Source organism: Thermobia domestica, chromosome 11 (genome assembly GCF_964235325.1).
Source record: "Thermobia domestica chromosome 11, izTheDome1.hap1.1, whole genome shotgun sequence".
Taxonomy (NCBI): domain Eukaryota; kingdom Metazoa; phylum Arthropoda; class Insecta; order Zygentoma; family Lepismatidae; genus Thermobia; species Thermobia domestica.
Genome location: NC_137464.1, coordinates 38,654,652 through 38,665,783, shown reverse-complemented (window position 1 = coordinate 38,665,783; position 11,132 = coordinate 38,654,652). Strand labels below are relative to the sequence as shown.

General features: G+C 37.0%; 1 protein-coding gene across 3 annotated transcripts; it reads left to right on the top strand.

Moving 5' to 3' along the window:
• Window positions 1-2,951: 2,951 nt before the first annotated feature.
• On the top strand, window positions 2,952-10,686 carry LOC145663553 (uncharacterized). 3 transcript variants are annotated; one of them, XM_081729664.1, is made up of 2 exons: window positions 2,952-3,026; window positions 9,842-10,686. In XM_081729664.1, the coding sequence occupies exon 2, from the start codon at window positions 9,920-9,922 to the stop codon at window positions 10,514-10,516; it is 597 nt and encodes a 198-aa protein (XP_081585790.1). In that variant the 5' UTR covers window positions 2,952-3,026; window positions 9,842-9,919; the 3' UTR covers window positions 10,517-10,686. The 3 variants fall into 3 exon arrangements, with proteins under 3 accessions (XP_081585790.1, XP_081585789.1, XP_081585788.1); XM_081729663.1 differs by having other exon boundaries at window positions 2,975-3,251; XM_081729662.1 differs by having other exon boundaries at window positions 2,975-3,255.
• The last annotated feature ends 446 nt before the right edge of the window (window positions 10,687-11,132 follow it).

Here is an 11,132-nt window from a genome sequence, read left to right as displayed (position 1 = left end):
ACGTCTTTTCCAGCAGCGAGACAATATGAGACGTGGACCTACTGATTAACATGAAGTCCGAACCACATAAGCAGGGAAGTACGCAGGGGGTGGGTCCTGGGGGTACGGACCCCCTAAATCCGGACTCTTTTTTTTTTTTTTTTTGTAAATGTAGTCTAATTTTAGTGCCAATTTTACAATTTTTAATATAATTTAGCCTGAAATTGTGTTTGGACCCCCCGAAAAGTTTTGGACCCCTTCCAAAATAAATTCCTGCGTACGTCCCTACACATGATCTCCCGCCGGGAATAGAACCCGGGTCTCTCACGCCAAAGGAGCGTACGCTAACCGCTTAGCCACGAATGTGCTCTTACCTAAATCGAGACGTGATTTTTTAAATGCAAAACTATTTTCTTCACCTTTCGGTTACAGAGCCTATTCTGCAACGTACGGCCAATGACACTGGACCGACTTTTAGAAAAATGTAAATTTCATATCTGACAGTTACTTTCAAATGTTCGCGCCTTAGGCTCTGACTGTCCTAGATTAGTCATCACCAAACCGTCGATAGCGAGCTACTAGTATTTCACTGGGACATTTTCGGTAGATTGCGTTAATGCACCGGTTGGCTAACCTTGATTTCTCCATTGAGCTGGACCCGGCTTCGATTCCCGGCGGGAGCTCATATTGCTCGGATTCCACGTTAATTAGTAGATCCACGTCTCATATAGCCTCACTGCTGAACGGGACGTTAAACTCAAAATCAACTCAACTACATTGAGCTGACGCTAACGACAGGGGGCGCTGACGACAACAATTGCTTGTTTCTCACAAGCAAATTCTATTATCAGCCTAATCTCACAGTTGATTGTATACACGTTGGGTAGTATACATTATGTTTTTCGTGTGTCTATTAGTCCTAGGCTAGTCGATAAAGCGTTACGCCCTGTAGTGTACGCGGTCAAAGTGGCTATTCAGTAATTTTACTTTCACCAGATGTGTAAATCATACTGTGAGCCAGTCAGGGTTTCCAGGTCTTTTTGCCAGATCCAGGTGTGTAATAGCAGAGTTCCAATACTCTGCACAAACCATCTTCCAAGCAGCTGTTTCTTGCTACAATCCCTCTGCCTGGCAACACGTCTTTCCTTTTCTTCATTTCTTTTGAAATCTTTTAAACAGCAGACGGTCTATTGTTCCGACCCGCACCAAATACTCTTGAGCTGACGTTTTCTCGGCGATTTTACTGCTTTCGCGTTTATGATTAGCCATCTACATTTAAATACATGGTCAGTGTATTCCAAGAGTACGCATGAGCAATAAATACGCTTTGCGATCGCTTCAAATAGCCGGGTACTTAGACACGTGCTAAGCTGGATAGTTTGATTTCATATTTGGTATAGTACGGAAGATACAATGTCGTTGTCTTCCCGCGAAAAGTTGTAGTAACGTTTATGGGGAGTGGCCAGCTTGGTCACTTGTGGCTCGCTGAGCGCAGTAGACGGTTGGTGGTGATTGGCTACTTTCTTACCACACCCCTAGTGACGAGCAGGTCCAAGCGCGGTAAGCTAACGACGTTATTCCTTCTGGACTATAGTTGTTTTGATTGGTAGCTCACAGTAGGATAAAAAAAAAACAACTTTAGCTCAGAAGCTTCATAAATTTGCCTAGACATGTTGTCCTAGACATATGAAACAACAAAACAGTACATGGAGAATACAACAAAGATTTAGCACGTGTATGACTTATGCACTTCAACTTGAGGAGAGGAGAGTGGAATATGAGTCCCTAGCTTGATTCTTGTTTCGTTTTGACCTGCGGTGCGTTCAAAATTGGCCACCACTGTTTTAGATTATAATTTTACAACTCTGTTAGGCAAGTGGTGAGCTGAGATGCTTTTCAACGTATACTAAAATTCAGGTTACGTCACTAAAATAACCCAAGTACACATTGTATTGCTTTTTTTGTCATATATATTTACTTTTAAACTAAATACAAAAAAAACTTCTTTCTTTTTTTTACTTTCTTGTCTTATTTCTAAATCTTGAAAGGACACGTCTATTATTATTATTATTGTTATTATTATTATTATTATTATTATTATTAGTAGTAGTAGTAGTAGTAGTAGTAGTAGTAATAGTAGTAGTAGTAGTAGTAGTAGTAAAAGTAGTAGTAGTGGTAGTAGTAGTAAGTATTCTGCCTTTTATTAGCTCCTGGGATTAATGAGGCGTTTTATTTGTTTATTTATTTAGGCATAGGCCTGGAAATGTTTCTTTCATGTTTCTAGATCTTCAGCCTCCTGTTTTAACTCCCAATATTTTCTTCTATTCTTCAAATTATCGATCAGTTGTGTTTTTCTTCTTCCTATTCCTCGTGTCCTTCCTTCTTTCGCAGTATGAAGAGGAACAATTTCTTTGCAACATATGCCCGAGGTGCTGGTTTCTCTCCTGTCCGTTTAAAACATCTTCGGTTGTTGCTCTCTCTGTTCATTTTATCTCTCCCATCTTCCTCCAACACCACATTTCATAACTCCCGTAAATATTTCTTCTCTAACTTCTCTCCAAATGAAATGAAATTATTTTTTTTTTAGTTTTACGTCCTACGTATATGCCGGTTAGGCTAAAGGAGACGGTGATGATGGGGTATGAATAAAATGGTAGAATGAAGAAAGTGGGAGGAAACGGGACAACCCCGAGAAAACCACGGAGCAGGATTTGAACCCGGAACCCCAAGCGCAAGAGGTTAACGCTCTACCATTGAGCTACCACGACCCCCTAACTTCCGTCCAAATCTCTGAGCCATACAGTACACAAGTATATCTATATGAACATTCAAAATCAGAATGGTAAGATTTAACGGTCGTTTTAAACTGTTTTAATCCTTAACAATGGAAATAAAGCGTATGTACGTCATATAACAGTTTTAAACGTAGTAACTTGCCAATAATACACTCACACCACAACAACATTGGGAATCAGAACTATTACTTAGGAAACGAATAAGCCATTATTTAATTATTTATAAGAAGGTATTTTACGACATAAGCTTTGGTAAGGTACCTAAATGTTCAGTATTTAAGTTTGTTTTAACACATGGAAATTTTGATTCGATTGGCATAGGGCTCTATGCTTAATCTGTGATAAAGTGAGTTTGTAAAATGTATCAATATAAATATAGCTGAAATCAGTTGATGGCAAGTTTGTGACGTTCTGCGGACCAGGACCATACTTAAGGGAATTTTCCCATCCCTCCTTGTGAGGTGACGGTTCCTGAATGTGCGTAAGTCACCATTCATTTGTTAGTTTTCTTTTTTTCTTTTAAGTATTTTGTTTCTTTCTTAATCATTTATCCAGGCTAATTGAAAGGGACTTTCAATCCACTGGGGGTGAAAAGTAGTATTACAAAACTACTGGGAATCTACATCGAGCAGGATAAGGATAGTATATTATATCAGGCATATATCAGGCGCATGTTCAGATTGGAACAGAGAGTGGACCAATCACAGAGGACTTACTGGCATTGAGGAGCGAGGGCCGTACGAGACAATGTACATTTTCAAAATAATTGAACAGCCATATTCAATTTATAAAATCGTTCGCTGTATATTAATATCGCAGAAATATAGAAAACTGTTATAACGGTATCCAAAATATTTACTTACTGAAGAAAAGCAGAAAAATCTATTTATTTACAATTTTAGAGGAACACTTGATCAGTCTGCCAATTTTCGGTGGTACCTACACTGGCTATCCAACGCGGAGGATATTTTCAAGGCGGACACCACGTGTCTAAGAAAAAATTTTCAGATCAGTTTAAGAGATTACGTAAGAAATTCATTTTCAATAACGAAACCGGCGGGCTGGATTAAAGAACTAAGTGGGTCGGCTGTTGCACATGTCTGGTACATTGCATATATATATATATATTATGGTCCCGCCAGAAAAGAATTTCCCCAGATCACTCCCTGAAGTCATCACTGTCTGAAAGTATCCCTATGAAATACACGTTTCTTTTCCTAAACTCGGTTCGGAACGAATTGCCAGACTTCTACAAGTCGGCGAGAAAATTAACGATTGAATTTTCATAGGCGTATGGCCATTTCTGGTGCGTGAGGTTGCTTGGTGGGCAACAACATGTAAGTGTTTATTTTATTATTCCTCGGGGTTCTCACTTTTTCTCCTACATTTTTCATTCCACCACTTCCTTCATAATCTTTGTCATAGTCTTCTTTAGCCTTGGTACATAATTATGAGACAATTGAAGCGAGTGGAGGTGAAGTTTATCCGATTCCATAGACACAATGTATCTGTTTGTGTGTGGATTTGTCTTTCTGTTCCACGATAACTCTCATGAAACTTACCCGATTTTGATGAAACTCTCTATGTCTTCCTTCTACTTGAAGAAACAATTCTATTGGTTGGTTGTTGGAATCTACAGAGGTATATAAGAGGATAAAAGGGATAAAAAAAATATATCCCCTTGTAGCAAGTTTACACATGGACGTGATAGAAAATTTTCCCATATAAACACTACCGTGTCTTGGAGGGGTCAAGCGGAACGACATCTCCGAGCGCCGAAGTAAAGGGCGCAAAATTTGGGAGGAAAAAATAAAACAAAAGAAGAAAAAAAAAGAGTGAGGAAAAATTACTTTGAATATTTGAGATCAAAAGCAATATTTTTAATCTAATATTCAATTTGACCAGGGTCAGATTTATACTTTTTGCGTCCGTGAAAAATGCATGTTCACATACACAGGATGTTTCAAAAGCCCCCTGAAATAGGGTTACTCTGTTATTATCAAAGTTACAGCAAAATGTAAGGGGAAAAACCATCTCCAAATATGTTTTCAATGTAAAGTGAAGGAATTTTCTAAAGCGGAAGAGCCATTGGCGATGTACACTCTTTATGCGCCCAATGTTGAATGAAAATTCAACGTTGCCATTTACCTGGACTCACAACATAAGTGAATGAAGTTACTGTCTTTTACGCTAACATGTCGATGGCGAGCCCCCATTTCAAACAGTAACTTCATTCACTTATGTTGTGAGTCCAGATAAATGGCAACGTTTCATTTTCATTTAACATTGGGCGCTTAAAGAGTGTACAGCCGAAACGGCTAATCCGATTAAAATAAAAATCCTTCACTTTAGATTGAAAACATTATATTTGGAGACGATTTCATCACTTACATTTTGTTGTAACTCTGACAATTACAGATTTACCCTATGTTAGGGAACATTTGGGAAACCCTGTATAAAATGGAGGGGGAAAAAGCAATACAAAGTGCTCAAAATCAAGGAAAAGCAGGGTTTATTTTTGAAAAATTTCTTTCTCTTCGTGCCAACCATGGTGGCTCTTCGCGGCTGGTCTGTCTACCTCACTGATATGTATGTGGGCGCCGTCGTATATACTTGCCCCGGGTGCTGATTTTACACGGTACAACACTGAATATAAATAACTTTTTTAAATTATGGCAGAACTTAATGCATTTTCAACATTTTCTTTATGATATTTCATAGCTTAGAGTTAAAATCTGCCAGCAATGAGAATGTGATATCATGTCCCCTCCTTGAGTTTTTTTTTTTTTTTTTTTTAATAGATTCCACCATAATTTTCGTTAAAATTGTTTTCTCGGTTTTGTAGTAATATATCGTGCAGGCTTGCCAACTATCCCACCTGCAAGGAATTCAAAGATGTTGTGAATTTACCCTCCTGCCATCTTCTTCTCGATTTATTTCAGTTTCACCATAAATTTTCTACATTTCTTGCAATTTTTAAACAGTATCATTTATATTTTCTTTTACCTTTCTCCGTAATTCACAGTGGTTGGCAGGTCGGTATCCAGCCCAAAAATGTAGGGGGGCCCGGCTGAAGTTAGAGCTGGCCCGATCCAACCATATTATAGTTCATTTGCAAGCATATCGTGAAAATTTTAGAGGGGGCAGCAAAAATTTAGGGGGGGGTCCGGCCTCCCCTAGGCTGCCCCTGGACACGGGCCTGGTGGTTGGGATTAATAATTTGTCAAGAATGAATGAGGAGTTTAGCCCTCTAATGTGATACGAGTTTAAAATTATGATGCAAGATATCTCTCATAAAAATATTTGACTTTTTTAATGGGATATGGCGTTTACTTTTTGAGGATTCACAATCGTTTCCACTACTTGGGTTTGAAATTAACCGAGAACGAGAAAGCGAATCTCCTACCATCTAGGAATTAAAAATGTGTGTTCCATGAGAACTTTCGTAATTTTATTCGATTTTAAATGAAATGAAATGAAATTTTGAGTTTTACGTCTCACGTTTATGATGACGGTTAGGCTAAAAGAGACGGTGATGATGAACAATGAATGAAATGGTAGAATGGAGAAAGTGAAAGGAAACAGTAGAACCCCGAGGAAACCTACGCACACGGTGTTTTTTCATCAAAAGGTTCACTTGGTGGGAGCAGGGTTTTTACCCGGGATCCCATGCACCAGAGGTGAACGCTCTACCATTGAGCCACCGCGGTCCCTATTCGATTTTAACAATATGATACATGCGTTTATTGAGGTTTCCACAATCTCCATTTATGCAGTTGAAGTCAACAAATTATCATGACTAACTGAACCCCCTCGTCTTTTACCATTAAGATTTGAATTGAATTCTATGGTTAAATTTCGTAAAATCTACAGTCTTGTCAAATCGTCAATTTTTCCTGAGAATTTCCAGTGATCTCAATTGATTAGCCGAAAGGGCATAATCGTGGGACGTTAAACTGAAAGATTTCTTTTTGAACCAATAATGAAAGAACGTGTTCTCCACAATTTTGTATATTTTCTTGGGTTTTTATTAGGTAAACACACTCAGATTTCTATAGAATATTGTGTGGTTTATCGGAGATTACAGATACGCCTATAGTTTGGAGTTGATATTAGTGAGAGGAACGAGGAGAGACTTACACGCCTCATGTGCCCCTCATAATTAACAAAGAGTAATGAGTAATACATCTTTGTAAAGCTTATCGAACGCAGATTCCAACGATGTAACATTGTTTCCCATTTTACACACCGAGGAGAAGAAGAAGAAAAAGATTTTTTTAAATCATTAAAAACTCTATTGTTTCCAAAAATATTTCATCTCTGGCAACACTGTGTGTACAGCAGCGCAACAAAAAATTCGTTAGCAAAAAAAAAAAAAAAAAAAAAAAATCAGCTTGTTAAAGAGTTTGCTTTCAATTGATATAAAGAATAAGGTTCCAAATATTGAACAATCCTCTACATATAAGTATTAGGAAACGTGGCGCCCATATTGGAAAATTCACCATAGTGAATCTATGCACTCCCGGAGAGTTGTAGACTTTTCAACATCGTTTCTCTAAGGTATATTTTCATTAAAAAAGTCATCACTACATTATACATTACAATGAGATCGCGGTTCAGTGTTTTTATCTACCTAAATTTGTTAGGATATTAAGGCCTATATTCCACTTCTATTAATCAATTTTCCAGTTGGAACAAATAAGGTACATAGTGTTCTCATACAATGGTATATTTCCTCCAGTAAAATCCGTTATACGGTTTGCGTATATAGCAATTATAATTTTCAATAATAAATTAATCAATAAATGAATAACTTCATTATAATTTTTTAACTTTCTTCTTCTTCTTCTATCAATGGTGGAAAAGGGATCAATGCTACACAGTTGAAATCTGCGTTCTATAAGCTTTACAACAAAGTACATCATGACACTGTGGTAGTTAGGATGGTCGCAGGTCACAGGGTGTTTTCATACAATAGTCTACTTCCTCCACTAAAATCGGTGATACAGCCCACAAAGGGTATCCCATATTAGGATACCTTTTTGGCCTAGATTTCAATGGCTGTTGCACATGTTACACACAAATATGTAAGGTATGTAATAACGAATTTTTTTGTTGCGCTGCTGTATACACAGGGTTGCCAGAGATGAAATATTTTGGAAAAAATCGAGTTTTTTATTATTTTTAAAAATTCTTCTTCTTCTTCTTCTCGTCGGTGTGTAAAATGGGAAACAATGTTACATCGTTGGAATCTGCGTTCCATAAGCTTTACAAAGATGTATTACTCATTGCTCTTTGTTAATTATGAGGGGCACATGAGGCGTGTAAGTGACACTTTGCGAATAGTAGTAGCGCGTGGCAGCTATATTGGAAAATTCTTCATAGCAACCTTACTCCACCTCGGAGAGTGGTAAGACTTTTCGTCATAGTTTTCCTCCGGTATTTTTCCATAAGCACCCACTCGCTTTATCCACTCAGTTTGCGGCTTGACCACCACGGATCTGCTAATGCCCTTCTCATTTGCGAGTATATTTGTGAACGCTACTGGCAAATGATGTAGAGACAGTACGTCGAAGACGGTACTATTCACTTACTCAATGGATATTTGTAATGTTCTGAAGCATTCGTGTTTAGACTCGTTCACTTCAGACAACAACAAAGAACTGAAACAGTATCTGAAACCCTGGAGGTGGGTAGCACTACGGACTCTTGGGGAACTAAATCACTGTAGATAAAAGGCCCTGTAAAATTCAATGAAAATAGAAAACTTCCATTAGCCACGGATCATAAATACAGAATTTTCAGTCTTCAGCGGTTGGACATCCACAGCAACATGGATAAAAGCACTCATTTGATTGAATATAGTTAGAAAACGTGGCGGTTGTGAAACTGTGTGGATAAGACCGGTATTGAAGAAATATGTGAGACATTAACCTACTTCTTAATGTAGAATCCAATCCACGTGAAGTCCCAGTGACAATGAACCCATAATAACTAGAGGATATAACCCAAAGTGAACTCAAAAGTTAAAGAAGTCGTAGTGTTTACTTCCATACGATGTCCCAATTGGGTGATGTACCAATATCTTTACAGTCTTAAAGCGTAAAATGTTATTTTTGAATACATAATGAAGTTATAGCGTGAACCATAACCCTAACATTAACAGTTATTCATTTCTCAATGGATTAAAGAATCAGTAGTTAAATGAGTTAAACAAATCGTACATTGAGAAGCATGAACGTGTCTTCTGTGCAAAAAAAAAAAAAAAAAAAAAAAAAAAAAAAAAAAAAAAAAATGAAAATAATGGGAGATACTTCGAACGTAACTTAATGTTATGATACAACTGAGATACGTACGCAGAAGTTGGGCCCTGCAAGTTCAGACTGTACAAAATCCTGACTATTACATAAATTTAGTATAATGATATGGGTGATTTTAAAATTTTTACCAAAATTTATCCTCATATTGAACTTGAAATCCCCAAAAGCTTTGGACTTCTCCCAAAATAAATTCCTACATACGTACTTGACACAACTTATAGTAATTTCATAATTTTCGTAGTTGACAAATAATTGAAGAGCTCAATTCCAAAACAGCCCAAGTCAAAAAAGTAAGTTTTTCAGGAGACCATTTTTGTGTTTATTTCCATCATTCTATTTCTGTGAAAGAAATGTACTCTACATGAAAAAAAATATTGTAATTGCCTACTTTTTGCAAGACAGCCTTGAAATTATCATCTATAGCGAGAGTTTTGTAAGTGTTTTTAGGCATGAGTCTGAAATTAACTTCGGAGAATACTGTTGACTTAGGACACCTTGGAAAACAATGCTGTTTTCTTTTGCCTACAATTAATTTTATTTATGAAGTTTTGACGTGTAACCATGTTCAGTATACGGAGTTATTCAAAGGGAACTTAATAGAACCAATATCTCAAAATTGACAAAAATTGACTTAGACTCTTTTGGAATCCACCCCTTCAATTCATTTCGTATGTAATCTTGCCAAATGATTTTATGCTCCATCCTGTAATACAGTATTAATTATCCATATTTTTTTCCGTCTTTCAGAAAGTGTTTGTAGTGTTTCCTAAAACTGATTGATATACCTATATTGATAACTGGTTTTATATAAGTCAAACTACGATTATGGCAAACCAAATTCCACCAATGAAACGTTCTTCTCAACAAGCAGATAATAAGGACGGCAATGCTCCGAAGAGAATGCGGACAGACAATAAATCCCCGACCTTTAGATGCCCAGCTGATTACTGCAGGAAAATTGTCGATAAAAATACTGTCCAGGACCATCTTGTACAAGCCCATGGTGCTGGTTTATGTACGAAAAATGCATATGAAAATAGAACGTCATGGGAAACGCAATTGAAGCCGAACATCGTATCGGACTGCTTCTCATTGTGTCAGGTTCCACGATGGGGTCTGTTTCTGCTTCGTGAGATAAGACACCGTCAGGATAATAAAATAAGTTCCAGATTTTATGTTCATTATTTGGGAGACGTAGAAAAAGCAGAAAATTTCCAGTATGAGGTAAAATTTTCTATCCCTGACTCTAGTGTTACATATTGTGCTGGAGGCAATGTGGAGTTTCTTACCGTACCTATCTCGAACATAAAAACCTATCCCACATTGAATCAATCTGCTGAAGATGATTTTGGTAATACAAACGTCACAATCGTAATCCGAAAGAAAAGTACCATCATGGGCTCAATTTTTCCAGCCAAATAACATTCATACATCGCTACTTGTGACTGAAAAAAAAAATGTAATTTAATGGAAATATAGTGAACATCACCATAAATTGTTTATAGTTATGAATTTATAATTACAATAGCAATGTTCAAATTGTTGATATTAATAGTATATGAGGAATTTTTTAACACTGTAAATGTTCTGACAATTTAATAAATTTTTAGAAGGAATTTTTTTAGTATTTTACTTTAGAAGGTAGAGGTGAACTACCTCCGATCTAGTTTCAAATTTTGTTGCATGTAATTCTCCTCATCCGACACATAAATGTCTTCGTAAAGGTGGTGTTTATCGGAAAAGTGGCAAGAAAGACAAATAGGAGGCAAAGAAGGCTACAATCAAAACAGAAATCGGACGAAGAGGTTAGCGTAAGACCGTGGAGAATGAAAGTCTCTTAAGTTGCAGCAAATGACCTGCCAATAATAACAGAATAATAACAGAATGATGACTTAAGAATTGTGTGTTTATTGGTTCATTGAAATTTGGCGTCGCTTTTTCAGCAGCGAGGCTATATGAGACATGGATCTACAGATTAAAGTGGAATCCTAACTACCGTAATACGTTTACATACTCCCCGACTGAGAATTGAATATTT

Bases quoted from the DNA above. Each gene is read 5' to 3' on its own strand.
- LOC145663553 (XM_081729664.1), top strand. From the start codon at position 9,920: ATGGCAAACCAAATTCCACCAATGAAACGTTCTTCTCAACAAGCAGAT.